Genomic DNA, 18,653 nt, shown 5'->3' with positions numbered 1-18,653 from the left:
CAGGGGCACGGTGTGTGTGTCTAATGCTCACTCTTAAGACAAGGTGACTGTTTAGGACCTGACTGAGAAGTTAGCCCACTGTTCTGAGGAGAGGTAGCAGTCTCCAAGAAGTACTGTGAGTACTATGGAGTTGCATCCATTGCTGTGAAAAAAATCCTTTCAAAATTCACCATTCCCAGCTTAACTTTTTGTGCATTTGATGAATCTTAATTTTCATATCTGCTGAAGTGTTGTCATTTTTATGTAGTTTCTTCCTGGAAGTCACTTCCTGAGTCAGAGTGTGTAACAAGCTAGTCTAGCGAAAGGACAAAAATAATTTTTGTCTGATTTTTTCTTTTTCATGGTCAGAAGCTAATGAAGTCAGCTTTTAAGAACTTCTAGTGATAGTGAGGCTAGACAGGCAGACTTCCCAAGTGAAAAAGTAGAACTAGTTTATTATCAAATTTAACATTTGATAATAAACAAATCAGCTGAATACTAGAAAATATGTGTGAAATGGCAATCAGAGAATACAGCGTTTATTAACTTTTGAAGACACATTTATGTATGCTTCATATTGATTGCTTCACGTTGTGTTTTTAAGGTTACAGATTACAACTCGATTACTATCAAAGTATCCCATGAGTCTTCCCAACTGTGAGCTACCTCCCTTACTCAACATACTTCACCAGTTACTGCCTCAGCAGCGACGTGGAGAAAGGACCCCTTATGTGCTGAAGTGTCTTAAAGAGGTAGCTTTGTGTCAAAGCCAGAAAACTGATTTGAAAAGCACCTACAAGTTAGAGCTCAAGAGAACCTGGGCAAAAGTTTGGTCTCTTACCATTCGTAGCGTAAGTTTTCAGCAAATTGAAGTGGAGAGCTTTGGGTTACTTGGAGCTATGATTCAAGGAAACCTTGTTGTAACAGATAAAGAACTCTGGAAGATATTTTCAGGACCTCCATTGAAACCTTCAAGGTAAAAGTGGAAGCAAAGATATTAGTTCATGTCTGATTCACATTGCATTTTACTGTGTAACCAAAACCACTGCATTATTCAAAGTATTATTATTGTTGTTTTTGTGGCTGCATTTCTAGTTAAGAACTAGCCATGTCTGTGTTTTAAGCATTTTAAATTGATGTAAATATGAGCGTAAGTGTAAAAGCAGAGGTGGAAGAGGAGAGGCAAACGTCTTCAAATGTTAAATCTGACTAAAAATATAAAATCTGACTGAAAGAGATGTGGTTTAGTTGATTTTTTGAAGTTAAAAAGTATGATTTTTTCTAAATATATATTTGATTCTGAAATCAGTGTCCGGAAACAGTCTTTAAAATAAACAGGAAACATCTGTATTAGCAAAAATATGGCTTTTAAAAATGCAGGTTCTAATAAAGGAGTTTTCTAGTATGTATGCTATTAAATTGTTTGTGCATTTGATGCTCCCCAAAAGTGCAAAAATACTGACTTTGCTCTCTCAAATACCCATTTGTTTTTTTCTCATAAATGCCCTCTGTTCCTTTTTTTATTATAGCTCTGCAGTGTGTTGTTTAGCATTACTGATGTCTGCCTATTCAGTGCCAGAAAATTTGGACATAGGAATGGATCAGAGTAATTGTGAAAGAAATCTGGTTTCTGTATTAAAGGAGGCAATAATGAAATGGGTACTGTCCTGCTGTTTGGAGGAAGAAATGGAAGAATGTGTGAAGTTGCCTCCTGTACTCTGCAGGTAGAGTCTTCATGGCATAATTTTATATGTAAACTTGCCCTGTAATGCAGAAGACTGTCCGGGGGAAAGTGGATTTGCAGACCTGTATGATGGTAATGCTTTGGTAGAGGTAGGTTTTTTAAGCTTACTGTAGGATATCATTTTTGGGGACATAGTTTAGTCATCTACCCAGAGCATAGTACATACAGGAAGTATGTGTTAGAAATCTTAAGTGAAAATTTAAGCCACTTTGAAGGTACACAGTGAATCTTGTCAGTGTTTGTGCACACTACAGGAAACCCAAGAGCATGTCTGATCGAAAGAAAAAACAAAATAATTTTCTTTTTTTTTTTTTCAGTGATTTTCCTCATCTTATGATACAAAAAATTCTTGTGAGCCTTACAATGAAGAACAGTAAAGCTGCTATGATTTTTTTCCTAAATGATGCTAAGTGGTATGTTTTTAAATCAATCATAATAAATATTTATGCTTATATTTGCTATTTTATCAATCAGAGACAATGAAATGCATAAATGTTCCTTGAGCTCTTTTGCATCCTTCTGTACAACATCTTCAATACCCCATAGAAAAAAGAGTTTTTGCAATTTGTTAAGATGCTTCAAGCAGATGTTGAAATATCAGCAGATGTTGCTGACAGAGTCAAAGATTCATGTACTGAACAAAATATCTTAGGAGGAATAAGTTTCTCAAGCAATACAGCTAAATATTTGTCTCTTTACACACAAATACATGAGATACTTTTAACTCCGTAATATCATATTTTTCAAATAATTTGTAACTTTATACAAATATATATTCGTGCTTGTTAACATTAACTTCCAGTCTAAAGGACGCATATGGTGTAGGATTTTTCATGAAGATCAGAGGAAATCTGTAAAGGTTAGGTGATTAATTTCTGTGTCCTCAGGCTACTCAGTATTTGTGGCCCAGCTACATGTTACTTGAGTCTCTTGGAGTAATTCTAAGAATGCTGTTGCGTCTTTCACTGATGCGTATGTTCAAGTTCCTGGACTATATCCAGCTTGCTCTTAATGAAATTAAAGTGTGTATAACTTCTTGTAATGAAAGATAAAACCATTAGTTTCAGGCTTCTTTTGAATTTATGCTTCAGTTATGTGAAGCAGATTGATGTCAGCTATCTCAACACAAACCAGTTGCTGGTACGTGAGCTGCAATAGAACTTATGATGCATATACAGGCTTTATTTTTCCTTGTAGTTTCTTCAGACAGAGCTGAAATGGTAAGTATCCATTCCACAGTGAAAGTCACCTCAGAAATAAAAGATTAACTAGTTTCATTAACTTTTTAACAGAAGTTAAAATTTAAAATTAAAAAAATTTATTTTGCCTCTTTTTTAATGTTTAAATAACAGTGTTAAAGACCTGTGTTCATATATTGGCTGCTAAAGTAAAAAACAATGTCTCTTCTTCAAGTGTGCAGCACTTCCAAGGAAAAGAGGAAAGCGATTTTTCTGATGTTGAAGAGCTTTATCTACAGACAACATTTGATGAAATGGATATTTTCACTAACTTTGCAGTAAACGTTGCAGATAAAAATGTGACTGGTTCAAGACTTGCCATCAACCAAAATCTTAGGGAAACACTGGAGCACTGCCTTTCGACAATGTCAGAAAAGCTTTTAAGCAGCTATGCTCCTGAGGTAAGTTAGAAATTAGTGTTTCATCCTTATAAATGTGTTCTTAAACAATATATTTTCAATGATAAGTGTAGAGATTTTCATTTCTTTCGTTGCAAAAAATGAACTGCAAACATTTTAAAAACTGTTTTCAATAATTTGAAACAGAGAGCTCTATGCTTTTGTACATCATTGGCAAACTGTAATTTCCTTAAGCACATGTATGTGGGAAGCTACTTACAAGCTGTGTAGAAGTGGAAGTATGTGTGAAGTTACCACACAGATCTTTGTTATGCTACTTTTTGAGATGTTTGCTTCAACTTCTGTGTCCCTGTAATGCTTTAAGCTCTTGCCAGTTTTCAACCAAGATTGAGGCACAGAGGTCTCACATAGGTTTTGTAAAAAGAGGCAGCAGTATAAAGGCAAACACAGGCTGTATTAACAAGAACACAGCCAGTGCTCAAGCCAAATGATTATCCTCCTCTTTTTGGTGCCCTCTAACTGTGTCTAGAATGCTGCATCTAGTTTTGGGCCTCCCAGGACAAGACAGTGAAGGCCACTGAGGTGATTAAGAGCTAAAGCCCTTAAAAAATAGCCCTTAATCTTTAAGGGCTAAAGACCTGTGAGCAGACACGGAGGGAGCTGGGTTTGTTCAGCCTGGAGCAGAGATGGCTCTGGGGGGACCTAACAGGCTTTGAGGGAGCCTCCCAGTGCCTATAAAGTTATCTGGAAGACAGCCCGGCTCATCGCAGTGGTGCATTGCAGGAGGGCCAGGGACAGCAGGCATAAACTGAAACAACAAATTAACACTGATGCAAGGAAAGTTTTATAGCTTGAGGACAGTCAAGCAGTGCCACAGCTTGCCCAGGGAGATTGTGTAGTTTTCATCCTTGAAAAGTTGATGAAGACAAAAGCAGCAGGCTTTTTAAGCTTCCCGTTCCATTGACAGGCTAGCTTTGATTTTGATACAGTGCTGTGCCTCCTTGGCAACTTGTTGTTAAGGTCCTATAATATTTGGTGAGACAAAAGAGGGAATGTTACGGTTTGAAACAAGATATGTCAATTAGGCACTGTAAAACCTCTTCCTGGTTTTGCATATGTAAACAGTGTGAATGCATGAGTTTCTTCATCTTTTTATAGGTACATGTTTTTAAAGAACGTGGTAGCAAATCCTCTTTGGTCTCTCTCCCAGAGAAAGTAAAACTATTTATCTTCTCTTTCTTCTCCTTTGATCCAAAGAAGTTAGACAGGTAAAAAGGGGTCTCCAGAATGTTCCTGCAGTAGATTTGCGGGCATTCACAACCCTACATGCCATTTGTTTGTTGAAATTTGTTGCTGCTAAGAAGAAACATAAATTTACTAAGATAGCAAGAGGCAGTGGTAGGAATGTGTTGTAGTCCATGTCTAGGCTCATACTACTGCTTGTCCTGATGTGGTGGTTTTACTCAGCTGGGCAGCTCAGCTCCACCACAGTTGTTCTCTCATTCTCCCTCCTTACACATGAGGAGAGCTGAAATTATTACTGTGATGGAACCTAAAGGACAGGGAGAATTTAAACTATTGTGAAGGAGGGAGGCATAAGGGCCACAGGAGATGCAGAGAATATTATAACATGGAGAGCCAAAAGGATTTGCTAGGGAGCTAAGACAAATGCAAGATGCAGAACACTAGAATGCAAAGCTTCATTCATGCTGACAAAATATGTATATACAAGTGTTGAAAAGAGACTAAAGAATTTGTATTTTGCTGAAAAAAAAACATATTAAACCACTGGTGCTTATACTGTGTGTTTAATTTAGTCTAAGCTTGTTGCTGCAGAACATCTTGTTCGATGTGTCAGTCTCTCAGTTGGTGTTCTCGGCTGCTATTGCTACACTGGTTTATTTACAGAAGAGGATGCCTGTAAATCAGAGTTGTTCCAGAAAGCTAAGGTAAGCACCAATGCATTTGCAAACAACTTAAAGTAGATTATTAAATATAAAATCATTAAAAAAACTCTATTCATATTAACACACCTTCAGACCATGAATATTTCCCCTGATTTATGCTTAAAAAAAAAAAAAGGCAGAGAGGTTTAAATATGTTACTGCTGCTGAAAAAGTCAATGAATTCTGTCAATATACCAATATAGCAAATTTACAGATTCTAAATATTGGTATGTTTCTCTATCACCCCTTTTAGAAAGATAAAAATTCCTTTCATTTATAGGTATTTCATGCAGAATTTTTTTAATATGGGCTAAGCCAGTATGAAGACAGTTATTGTTGTTTTTATTGTTGTGTGAGGTGCTTTTGCACTTAAATATGGAATCCCGAAACTTTGCATTATGGACAGATACCATATTTTCCTTTCATGATGAAAATATCAGTGTTTCAGGCAAGTCTGTGCCATTTACTTGTTGCTTCTGGAGCAGAATGTTTGGGGAAGAAAAGGAAAAGAAATGTGCCCAAACTCGCTGATGCACACTGTAAATATCAAAGCTGTATGAATCAGAATGTATGAATGATAATTATGTCCTTTTGTCCGTGTGTGTGCTGTGCATGTGCCAACATATAAAGGAATTTAACTGAACTATTTGTTGTATTTTTATTAGTCTCTCATTCATTATGCCGGAGAAAGCATTTCTAACTCAAGAAAGAAACTAAATGAAGATGCCCAGATCAACTCACTGAGGACTTTGATAATGCAGTGTACAAAATGCTTATGCAATTGTACCAAGGTAAAGCTTATAAAGTAATTTTTGTTTCTTTTCTCATTAATGAGATCACAAAGTTGTATATCACGTGTCATACGAGAAAAAAAATGAATTAACCTATCTGTACATCTTACTTTCTTACAGAACAGTGCTAATAAGATGCTGTCTAATATATTCCTGCGTTTGTTAACATCAAAATTTATGAATGATCTTGTAGATATTTGCAAAAATCTGGTAAGTACATTCCCTGTGTTTCTGAATGCAGAAATGATATATTTCTTATGGTATAATAGTTTGGAGGCAAACAAAATAAGACACTTAATTCTATTTAACATTTGTATATTTTGAACACAGGCATAGGGGAAAAATGAGGACAAGTAGATAATATTTGATCAATATTAGCATGCCTGTTCATATTTAAAAAATGCTATTTTGGGAATTTTTTAATACTTTATTAATGTTAAATGATATATAGATTTTACGCCATAGAAAGAATTTCTGTAACATGACATTTAACTTTAATGCATGTGGAAATGTTAAGAACTTTTTTTTTTTTTTTAGTTTGTTGGGTTTATGTGTCTTAAAAAACACTGTAGAGATGTTTTTATGTAGATGTTAAATGTTTGAGCTGTAACTGGCTCTCTTCTCAATGACAAAAGTAATAGGATGGCACATCACTGTGTTTACTACAACTTTTGAAACTTCTCATTTTGGCAGATTGTGCTGTAGTCAGGTCTAGGTAGGCAAAATCCTTTTTTTTTTTTTCTTTTTTTTTTTTTTTTCAGGTTAGGAAAACCTGAGGAATTTACCTTCTGTTAGCTTCTCATCTAGTAGGGAAAATAGTAATTCCTGTGCCCTCAAAAAGGCCCTACGCTGCCTTTTCATTTCTGTGTAATTATGAAGTATGGTGGGAAGTTTGGTGTCTTCCAGAGAATTGTTTTTCAACTACTAACAATGTCCTTGGCACCATCTAAAACACAAAAACGTGTGTCTGTCTCAGGAAGCTTACGTCTTGAAGAGAATAGTTCAAATACAATTTACATGTTTATAAGACAGTTTTATCACAAAGAGTGAAATGCATCGCTTCAGTGTAGCCCTTATTTTCTTCACCTGTTTGAGTTGACTGGAAAACTGTAGTGTCTTTCCTCGTTCTATGCTTATGTGTTTTCTCCGGTCGTTAAAAGCCAACTTTAAAAGAATATTGTGTTTTTTTCAGATGACATTTACTGGAAAACCAAGTGACTTAGGAGAAATGGATGTAGTGGGGCATGATCCTGAGGAGAGTATAATGGAAGCAGATAACCAGGTGTCTGATAATCTATTTGACGGTCATTCAGTGACTGACGTCAGTGGTACAAACGAATCTGGTGACATGCAAAATGTAACAGGTAAGCTTTCTCTCTGTCCAAAACTATCTGCAAAAGATTAAGACCCCTCTCTCCTGCCTTGTTTTTACAAATTGTTCTTTCCTTGAATGACAGGTAGGTACCATATTGTTCTGCTTTTAGTCAGGTAATAGTTGAACGAGGTACATTCTAAACAACTTTTGTACTTCAGTAATGTTTTAAAGATATTAATCAAGTACTCTAGCTCATCTGGAAATGAGAAGTTTATTTTTTATTTCACAAATAGTGAAATGCAGGAAACTAGTTAACTTGCTCAAAGTCAGAAGTTTTAGAAAAGAAGAGAAGATGTGTCTGTAGACAACCTGTCTCTGTCATTAGGTTGTGCTTCATTTTCTTAAAAGTAGTCCTCTTTCATTTCTTTTGCTGATCAGTAATTCCTGGCAAGGTCAGCTTTCTTTTATCTCTGGACCAGTAGGAGGAGGAACATGAATTTGTATTTTCTTAGGACAGGTTTTTTTTTGCTGTTAAGACCTATAAGTACTGATGTTCTCTTTCATTTTTATTTCTTTCTTAAAATGATGCGTATTTTAGTTTCTAATCAGGACTATGGTTTCTGTTTTGTTATTGGAAAGGAAATCATGGTGTTATACTACTGCAACAAAGATGGTCTGTTTTCTCCATTGTGTTGAATAAATGTGTTTAGAAATATCTTCTCCAGCCATCCAATAAATGGTTCTAAAGTTTGGGATTGCAGAAAGTTACTTTAAATGTGGCACAGCTCTAAATGTGACAGGAAATGACATTTGTAACTATTTCTTTTAGGTTATAATTGAAATTTGGATGAGGACATTAATATAGTTGTAATTGTCGTAATTTCACTGTTGGGGAAGCTTTGAATCTGTAGTTTAAAATACATCCTAAGTAATAGTGAACAGCACAAAAAAAATGGTTCTGTTGTGTTCATTGTACTTTGACAGGAGAAATAATCCATCTGTATGAGCACGTAACATTGAAAGCATCTGTTTTGAAGAGGGTCTTTTTAGATGTAGGAAGCATTCAAGAAACTACTTACTGTTGCAGTATCTGCTCAATAACAAATAAAGGTTTCTAGCACTGTCTATTATAAGAACTTAGTTTTGTAAAGACATAAAATGTTATAAAGCTTTTTTGTTGTACTTGGAGAGACATTTCTTACATGTGAACCTTATTTTCAGGTGCTGTGAGTCCATTAGCTGAAGAACAGTTGACAAAGCAGGATTTACTCCTCCTTGAAATTTTGAGGTTCTTATGTATTTGTGCAACTACAGTCCAAACTCGCACAGTGAGCTTCCGAGCCTCTGATATACGGAGGAAGCTGTTGATGTTAACTGATAGGAGTGTCTTTGACAGTGCTAAGCCATTGCATCTGCACACGGTGAGTGTGAGATTATTTTACAGAAGACTCACCTCTGTTCCAGTACTGTTTTTAAAATTGTAAATTCTTAGTGCCCTTTCTCTTGTCATCAGTCCTCTGAGAAGACCAGAAAAAAGCTACTTCTGATATTTTGAAGCGTGCTGGGATAGGCGGGGAAGGAGCAGTTAGAATTTGTTGTAAATTAGAAAATAAACGGCTGAGAAGTATAAACATCTTGCCTTTGTCATTAATTATTTGTTAAATACCTAAAAGTGGTCTCTGTCATAGAATAGGATCTGTGTTTTAGTTTACAAAGGAAATATTTTTGGTTGCCAAACACAAAAATTTCATAAGCAATATTACTGTGACAGTGTGCATAAAAAGATGGTAGGATTCTAATACATAAGAGCTGACATTAGGTATCCTTACTGCATGATGGCATTCTATGTGACAGTTACTGAAAACGGCTTCTAGTTTTTCTTGTAGTCTACTTACTTTCTTAAGAATTATTTTCCATTTTGGTTCTTTTGTTGTTGTTGTTGTTGTCTTCCCCAGTACTTGGTCCTTTTGAAGGAGCTTCCTACTGAAGAAAACCTCTTGCCTGAAGATGAAATTCTTATGCTTCTTAAACCTCTTTCGTAAGAGAAAAACTATTTTAGCATTATTAGAGCTATTTTAGTTCAACAGCTACAGGATTTGAGAACTGCTTAGTGGTTCAAGATTTTTTTTTTCTTTCTTTGTTTCACAGTGCTGTGTGTTCCTTCTACCGTCGAGACCAAGATGTTTGTAAAGTAATTTTAAACAACTTGCTGCCTATAGCAGTAAGTTTGGGCCAGTCCAGTGCACATGCAGAAGAGACAGGGGATGCTCAAGGGCAATTTTTGACAATTATTGGAGCCTTTTGGTATGTTTTATCTATTTAATGCAGAAGTCTGTTTGCTGGGCATAAGATTTTTAACTTCATTATCCACGTGATGACTGTGTGTCTTCCTATTGGTATCCCATGAGTCCATGTGCTTTTCCTTTATCCAGCATTTAACTTTCCAGATTTCTATGTCATATTTGTATCAAAGTGTCTTTATAGTCCGTAAGATGATAGTGTTATAGAAATAAATACTACACGTTTGTATATTAACAAAGATTTTACTCTCAACTGGATAAGTATCACAAGTACTGGATAACAAATGATAACTTGAGCAATCAAAAATAAATATTACTTATTATTGTAGATTACCAGGAAAATCATGAAATCCTGCCAAACTTACCTGTTAAGCACAAAAGAATGAACTGCAAGCAGCAGAAACTAACTTGTTAGACTTTTTCTCAAAATAGTTGGCAACTTTTTCATTTATTCAAATGTTCTGTATTTCAGGAAGCTATCTCAAGGAAAGAGATGCACGGCACCAGTAAGAGTAGCGCTTTTAAACTGCATGAAAGCCCTGCTTGAGGTAATCCCATTTTTATTTAAATTCATTAGCATAATACATATATACTTACGATGTGCTTGAAAACAGTTTCTAAAGATTTTTGTGCATACATCAGTAAGTATATCACTGTAAGTATTCTGTATATTTTAAACCTCAATGTTCATTTTTTTCAGGCTGATCCTTATTCCAAGTGGGCTATCCTTAATTTAAAAGATGGAGATCTTCCTGTGTGCGATGCTTTCCCACATTTTCTTGCCGATAGTCACCATCAAGTTTGCATTCTTGCTGCAAAGTCGATTACCAGGTGATAATGTAGATATATTTTCTGTTTATAAGAATAACAGTAATTTTAACTTTAATTGGGTCTTACTTCTGCTACTGTATACCTGCTGTTTCTAGTAGTTCTGGGGGAACTTGATCTTGAGGGAATATAAAAGCCTATGAAGTATTCTGTGTATATATATGTGTGTGTGTGTATATATAAATATATGTGTATATATATGTATATATATAAGTATATATATATAAAATTATGTACATATATATAAACTGCGTATAATTGTAATTTTTGCATTAGATGTATTATGCAAAACTTGAATATGAAATAGTTGTTTATCCTCTAGGAATAAGTTGGTCACATTGTGTAGCATGGAAACTATTTTAAAGGATCTTGTATATTTGAATACCATGTACAGTTCTTTCTCCATTTCTCAAAAAAAAATAATATAATGGAACTGGAGTAGGAGTGGAGAAGGGATGTTCAAAAGTAAGGAACACTTTACACACATCAGTTGGTTGTATAAATTGTAGCCCTTCAGCATAAAAGGAATTGAATTGCAGGAGATACTACATTACAAAATCTGGAGTGGGATAAAATGAAGATTGATAGTCTTTTCCAGTTTCAAGACTAGGGTACATCAAGTGAAGCTAACATGTTCATGATTCTAAGAAAATATGGTTTACTTCATACAATATTCAATTATGGTGATTATTACCCTACTATGTTAACTGTCTAGATGCCCAAAGTTTACAGGGGCTCAAAAAGTGACTGGACAAATTCATGAAAGAGAAAATCATTGAAGGATACTAAATATAATCACCACTTCTAACCCATGACTTCTAATGACTTTTAACTAGGTCCCTAGTCGTCAAATATTAGGATACATTCAAGGGTGTTATTCTACATACAAAGCAAACATATGGTGATCATTCTTAGGTATCTGTTGTTGGTCACTTAGAAATAGCTAGAATGATGTTTGGCCCAATCCACTATGATGTTCCAATTTTTGTAGCAGAGTAAGTTGGGCCTTTACCTAAACATATATATATATATATATTTAATATGTATAATATATGTATATAAACATATGTATATATAAACACATATCTATATATAAATTGTATACTGTGTGTGTGTATATATAAATATGTATATATGTATTTGAGAAACTCTTTATACATGTACATTTGTTTAGTAAATGTATTCCCAACATATTTCATGAGGTGGAATGTTCCATTGTGACAACTAATTGAAGTTTGGATTCCTGCACTGGCAGAGATTGGGGAACTTTCATTTCAGCTTTTAGCCCCAGCAGATAATCTTCCTGTTACTGAAAAAAGTTTGAGGGAGAGGAAGGAAGGACTGCTATATACAAGAAAATTAAGAAGAAAATTAGAGTGTATAGAAAAGCAGAATCTTATTATTTGCTTTGCACAATATGCACCAATTCTGTAGACTAAGTGTTATGCTAATAATTATTCTTTTTTTGAAGTTTGTTTCAAGATGTGAAACAGAAAGATTCTTCTGGATTGTCAAAACCTCTTCCCTTGAAGCTCCAGCAAAAGGCTTTTGAGAATGCCTATCTCAGAGTTCAGGAAGGAATGAGCAATCTGGTAACAAGATCTAATCATTAGTTTTGCCAAATTTTCAGGTTATGAATATGATGACTTTTGAAATAAGTGTGTTTAGCTTTCCAAGAATATTAATTCTTCATGGTTTCTGGTAATCTGAGGTGGTGGAACAACGTGGTAATCCTTTATACATTCAGTCAGTCTGTTTTGTCCATGTTAAAAATCTGTCAGCTTTTTCAGTGTATGCTTTGGACTGTATAATGCTACTTGTTGCAGATTTCACTACTGTAGCACTTACGAATCAAAGGAAAATGTAACCATACTATTCTAGACAATATATAAATAGTGAATAGGCAGCAAGGTAAATTTAAATAATGTACTTTTACAGTTCTGTTTTTATACTACATATTTCGGTAAGGTAATGTTTCCAGTGGTATTAGGACACTGATTTCCACAAAATTAAAATTTGCTTAAAATATAAAATATTCAGATGAAAATTCAAGTAAAAGAAAAGTATTTTTTTTAATAGCAGTAACTGGAAATGTAGTGGTGTATATTACTGCAGAATTTCTTTAACTGTTAATATTTCTATTAGTGTCTCATTTTTCCCTCTTCCTTGCTACCATGCCTACTCATCCACACTTTCCATAATATTTTGTTTGTTTGTCAATCATATTTCCACCTGCTGTCTCTATTTGTTGTGTTTTCTCTCTTTGTTGCACTGGGTTGCTGTCCTGTAGCTTGGGCTTGCTGTTGAGGCCTCATCCCTGTGATCTCATTCCATCTGTTGCCTACAGACTTCTGTTGCTCCAGCTCTTCGTTGTTTCATCTATTTTCTCTGTTGCCCCAGCTCTCTGCTCTGTCACCTCTCCTTGCTGTCATCTCTCATTAGCTTTTGTCCTTGGTTCAGTTTCATGTTACTTTTATTCAGTATTTGTCACTAGTCAACACTGTGCATTAGGAAAGGAAGAACTGTATTTGAATCACAAGGTGGCTCTTGCATGTATGCATTAGTGGTTTGTGCTTTTCTCCTCACATGGTAATACATATGTTATTATTAAGAAATTAATAAAAAAATAATAATTAAAAAAAAAAAAAAAACTTGAGGAAAATCCTGCTGCTGTGTCTGCTTTAGAGGAAGTAAATTTTGCAAAGGAGCAAGAGGAGACTTGTTAGTATCTCAGTTATTTATCTGCTAAGTGTGTTGCCTTTGTCTGAGTTGCTAATACTACATGTGAACTAAAGTATATGAGATACAAGCTTGTATGCTAACATGCTGGAGGCAGTAAATTCTGGTTGAGAGGTGGAGCAGACAGCTGGGGGATTTAATTTTTAAGCAACCAAAGCAATATTTTCAGAAGTGTTTGTATCAGCACCCTTTGTTCTAACTTATTAATTTAGTTCTTCAGATATTTGATTGTTTTAACAATCAGTTTGTTTTAACAGCATTAGATTATTTTAACAGAATTTTTATGTATGTTCTTCATTATTTCTTCCTGCAGGTTAGTGGCGATGCAAGTTCTGAAGATCTCTTGGATAAGCAGTGTAATAGAAAAGCAGTTTTGCTGATGTTTGTAACCATGGTTCTGTGCTGCAGTCCTGTATGCGAAAAGCAAGCCTTGTTTGCTATTTGCCAGTCTGTGAAAGAGAATGGGTTAGAACTTCACCTTGTGAAAAAGGCAAGTAAAAAAATCTGGTTTATATTTAGGTTATAAATGAAGCAAAGCAAAATTGTAATGGTGCAAAATGCTTTTGTCAATTTTGAAAGTTGTTATTTTTTTTAATGCATGGCTAATGTGAGATTTAAATATCTGAATGAGTTTGTAATTAAATCTAATGATCTGTTTAATGTTAACACAGAAGTAATGATATCATAAAAAGCAATTTTAACAGTAAATCCTGTGCCTTAAAAGCACAGATCTAAAACACGAATAGATTTTTGAACATTAAAGATTTCAGAACTCATTAAAAATTCTTTCTATCCTCTAAAAGTAAGTTGAGTTTTCCAATGTGGAAAATATGTAAAGTAAATGCAGTATATTGGAAGGTGATATGTGTCTTGATGAACTTTTATGTTGCTGTTCATAAGGGTGTACTGAAATAATTGCTGTTCATACGACAGTCTATCATGCTGGTCATTTTTTTGGTGTGTGTGTTCTCTCGTTTTTATCACTTTCTACTCAATGTCTCTTGTTCTATGTGCAGTCTTTACCCAGCAAAATATATACCAGTTTGTCCTTTCTTTGCATGCTACTTCTTCCAAGGCAGGTATAGTTCTTGATTGCCTTCTTAGAAGAAACAGAAATTAAAAAAAAAAAAAAAAAGATTGTGCTAAGTAGGAACTGAATTACATTAATAAGCGTTAAAAGGGTAGGGGGGTGGACAAGTAGTACTTTCACTATGCCATTGTATCATGTATTGTTTGTGCTACTTTATAATCTTATTTAATGCACAGGTTTTGAAAAAAGTATCTGACATTTTTGGCTATAAAAGTATAGAAGACTTCATGACATCACATTTAGACTATTTGGTGGTGGAGTGGCTGAAAATAAATGACAGTGGATACAACTTGTCTGCGTTCCCTTACGTTCTTCTGAACTATACTAGCCTTGAGGAATTCTACAGGTAAATTTGCTATGTCAAAGCAGTTTATCTAGATTTATTTACAATTATGACACAAGGTTTCAAATATCTAAATGTAGTTACGCATCAAGATTTTACTGTAGGAAAAAGTATTGAGAGTTTTTCTAATGTATTCTTAGCATCTTGTATACTATAGTTATGCTGCAAAGACTTTTTGTGTAGCAGTAGCTAGACAATAATTAACAAGCTTAGTTATAGAGGAATCTAGTGGGGGAATGATATTTGCTGTATTATGCTTGAGATTTTTTCAAAAATGCAATTCAAGGACATTCTGGAAATGTATTTACTACATGTAGGTCTTGTTACAAAGTTTTGGTTCCACACCTGGTCATTAGAAGTCAATTTGAAGATGTGAAATCACTGGCCAACAAGATTGAAAAAGACTGGAGGCAGGTTTTGGCAGACTGTTTCCCAAAGATACTTGTGAACATCCTCCCATATTTTGCCTATCAAAGCCACGGAAAGAGTGAAGTAGCACAGCAAAGAGAACCAGCTTCTAAAGTGTATGATGTGCTTAAGGATGAAGACTGCTTAGGGAAACAGGTAGCAGTTTTAAATGCATAAATTTTGTTGTATGACGTGAAGGAAACTCCTATATATATACTTTGTAAAAATATACATAATTCATGTTTATAGATATGAGATTATTGTTGTAATACAGCCAAGCTAGCTGAATTTGTATCCCAGATTTTTCAAGTAATTGGGGTTCAATAGTATCCTTCAGGCAGACAGTATCTGAAGTATAATTTGTTTCAGAACGTGATAAAAAGAAGTTTAATTATACAAGCCTGAGTTCCCCTGTTACATATCTCTTTATGTAAGTCATGTTTTCCTCCTAAAATATTTTTAATACTTTCTGAAGGCTCTCCTTCTTCCCCAGAGGCAGACTGTATACAGAACAAGTAGTAAGAATTAATCTTACTTATTTTTTTTCCAAATGCAAGGGAAGCAATTCTTCTGCCTGTGACTGTCATAGGTAAGACCTAGCCAGGTGTAATTTCTGAATAAATTGTCTGTCTTGACTAATTCAACAAATAGAGAGTCCAGACAAGAAAAGATTGGTTTTCACAGAAGGAAAAAAAAAAGTGTTAAGTTACTTTAGCTAATTTGTTTCTTACTAAAATACTGTTTTTCCTCCTCTAGGAAATTGACAATTTATCTCATAATAATTTATCAGAAATTGTGGTTGAACTGTTGATGACCTTACATGAGCCACCTAATGAGGAGGCAGAAGGGTCTCATCTCAGTAAATACATAGGGTAGGTATTTGTAGATTTTAAAAAATTTGTATTTTTTTTTTATGTATTTCTATAACATTATATATGAGTGTATTTGTATAACATTGTGTATTAAAATGTGCCCTTCAGGCATAAGAAGAGATAACTTTGAAAATGAGAATTAGTGGACTTTATTTTCATTAGTGATGATACATCGTGTGCATCCTTTCTAAATAGTTATTCCGTGATATCAGTAAAGGGGAATCTCTCTACAATATGTCAGTTAATGGAAAGAATGAATAGGTGCGCAAGAGAATTCCATTGTATGTTGATAAGCTCTGGACTATGGCAATGTTGGATTAGATGAATTTAAACTAGGATGGAAAGCCACCCTGTAAAATTTTATTTGCAGTAAAATTAGCCAGGTTTTAATGACTAATTTCAAGTCATTCTTTCAAAGGTCTGTAAATATTTAGAAGTCAGAAGTGAAAGTGAACCTTTTCTTTGCAGTTCCGGTAGTGGCTGCTCTTGTACTTGGTAAGAAAATTGCTTAAACAATGTCAAATTAACTAATTCCCAGCTAATAGAAATATTTGAATGCTAAAAATAGTTTCATTTTCATTTTTAGATTTTCCTCCAAGGTACCTTATATTAGGCATATATATATATATATATATATATATGTATATATATATATGTATATATATATATATATATATATATGTATATATATATATATATATATATATATTTTTTTTTAGCAATATGGTCTTTCAAAAAAAGAATTAAAGAGTGTTAAAGAGAAATGAGACCTTGAAAATTGCCTTATAGGGGCAACAGAGTTAGGAATAAAAAGTGTGTCACTCTGCTTGGTGTTTTGAGAGCTTCTCACTTACTGAAAGTAGAAAGGATTTCCTAGGACTTTTCCTTCTATTCCATGAGACATATGTCATTTAACACATGGGGTTTGATACTTGGGAAAAAAAAAAAAAAAACTCTTATTTATTCATTCAGGGAACTGGATCCTTCACCTAATCCTCCTCATTTTCCGTCTTACGTGATTAAGGCGACCTTGGACTATATTAGCAGCTGTCATAAAAGCAAATTAAAAAGTCTCATAGCCGTTCTTACTAAAAGCCCTGTAAGTATGTAAAGTATGTAATAATGACTTTTTTTTCCCTTTAGAATATAAAATTCATTTTATGGGTATATTTAAGTTTAGTTAGACATTTTCATCATGTATATTTGAGGAAAAAAATACAAACTTAGATGCATTTTTGTTCTCTTTTTTGCCTTGTGAAAAGGAAGAAGTCCTAAGTTCTGGGATATGGTAACCTCACAAAAATTCCAGGGCTTAGAGTATAATTGCATTACATAATGCATATCCAGTAATGTATAAATGGAATTAAAGGCTGGGGAAATGTCTGTATACAAGATACAATTTAGATGTAATTTATTTATTTGGCGTATGTCTGAAAACATTCTAAAGTAATTATGTTTGGACAGTTTTTTCTAATTACTCTCTACAATTCAGATATTAAAGTTAGCTTCCCTTAATGACAGTGTGAAATTCTGTAGTCTGTCATATTTTCAAACACTTGATTTTCTGTTGTTAATAGCAAATAAGAAGGTATATAAAATGATGCAGCATAAACATATTCCTGTTTTCTAACATAATTCCTTAGAAACTTATCTTTACAAAGATAATGCTATTTTATTGCATATGTTGTGAAGAACACAGCTTACTTTGCCCATCCATAATGAATCTAAAAATAATAATAAAAAAAAAAACTTCATGAAGCATGTTTGTCTAAAACTTTTAAGCGTCAAAGTTAGTACTGCCAGCCAGTGGAATAAATTCTTTAAATTTTTTTAACGTCTTAGTCCATATAGATATGTCTCCCTATTGCTTAGCTTTTTTTTTTTTGATATACAGTATGTATCTGTTGGCATTATGAATGATCTTTTTACTCATAGTTCTATTTATTTTTAGGATTCATTCCAGAAAATTCTTCTAGCCCTTTGTAAACATGCATCAGATACAAACAATGTCTACAAGAGACACAGAGTTCTTATAATTTATCATTTCTTTGTTACTCTGTTACTTAAAGAGATAAAAGATGGTTTAGGAGGAGCATGGGCTTTTGTCCTCCGTGATGTAATTTATACCCTGATTCACCACATCAACAGCAGGTAAATATGACAATTACGTCATGGGTGTCAATAATCCAAAAGCCTTTTTATTTTTTTATTTTGTTCCCTTTTGGAAATATATTCTTCTGTATGCTTTTTACTTGATTTTTAAGGTGTTTCAGTCAATTTGTGTATTTTTCAGTTCTCCTTTATCTCCTGAGCTAAATCCTTAGAGCCTTGATAATTTTTGTTTAGAATCAAATTTTCCCATAAAGATTCTTCATATTCCTCTTTTTCCTCTATTCTTCCATGTTGTATAATAGCTTAATACTTGAGACAATGGCAATTTGTATTTCATTAATTTAATTTTTTGTTTCCTGTGGCAGACCTGTTATCAGAGACATATCCGTGCGCAGCTTCTCACTGTGTTGTGATCTTCTTCATCACGTTTGCCACACAGCAGTTACATGTTGCAATGATGCTCTAGGGAGCCACCTCCACGTTATTGTAGGAACACTAATACCTCTTGCCGTGGACCAACCTAAGATTCAGCAACAGGTAGTTCTGAGTTGCGGTTGTTTGTACTTATTCCTTGTCTGTTAGCTTTTAA

General features: G+C 34.1%; 1 protein-coding gene across 6 annotated transcripts in view; it reads left to right on the top strand.

Moving 5' to 3' along the window:
* The window catches only part of ATM (ATM serine/threonine kinase), a 68,209-nt gene that overhangs the window by 11,873 nt on the left and 37,683 nt on the right, over positions 1-18,653 (top strand). For all 6 annotated transcript variants that reach the window (XM_038175687.2, XM_038175677.2, XM_038175679.2 and 3 more), the window contains 21 exons: positions 584-955; positions 1,509-1,703; positions 2,041-2,136; positions 3,137-3,362; positions 5,138-5,269; positions 5,932-6,057; positions 6,178-6,267; positions 7,250-7,421; positions 8,594-8,793; positions 9,328-9,410; positions 9,521-9,676; positions 10,145-10,220; positions 10,373-10,503; positions 11,972-12,092; positions 13,553-13,729; positions 14,506-14,675; positions 14,990-15,236; positions 15,837-15,952; positions 16,925-17,051; positions 17,904-18,103; positions 18,430-18,601. In XM_038175687.2, coding sequence (XP_038031615.2) covers positions 584-955; positions 1,509-1,703; positions 2,041-2,136; positions 3,137-3,362; positions 5,138-5,269; positions 5,932-6,057; positions 6,178-6,267; positions 7,250-7,421; positions 8,594-8,793; positions 9,328-9,410; positions 9,521-9,676; positions 10,145-10,220; positions 10,373-10,503; positions 11,972-12,092; positions 13,553-13,729; positions 14,506-14,675; positions 14,990-15,236; positions 15,837-15,952; positions 16,925-17,051; positions 17,904-18,103; positions 18,430-18,601 — 3,385 coding nt within the window. The remainder of the gene's footprint in view (positions 1-583; positions 956-1,508; positions 1,704-2,040; positions 2,137-3,136; positions 3,363-5,137; positions 5,270-5,931; positions 6,058-6,177; positions 6,268-7,249; positions 7,422-8,593; positions 8,794-9,327; positions 9,411-9,520; positions 9,677-10,144; positions 10,221-10,372; positions 10,504-11,971; positions 12,093-13,552; positions 13,730-14,505; positions 14,676-14,989; positions 15,237-15,836; positions 15,953-16,924; positions 17,052-17,903; positions 18,104-18,429; positions 18,602-18,653) is intronic.

The sequence above is a fragment of the Anas platyrhynchos genome, chromosome 1, assembly GCF_047663525.1.
Source record: "Anas platyrhynchos isolate ZD024472 breed Pekin duck chromosome 1, IASCAAS_PekinDuck_T2T, whole genome shotgun sequence".
NCBI classification, from domain to species: domain Eukaryota; kingdom Metazoa; phylum Chordata; class Aves; order Anseriformes; family Anatidae; genus Anas; species Anas platyrhynchos.
This window is presented reverse-complemented; position numbering and strand designations above follow the sequence as displayed.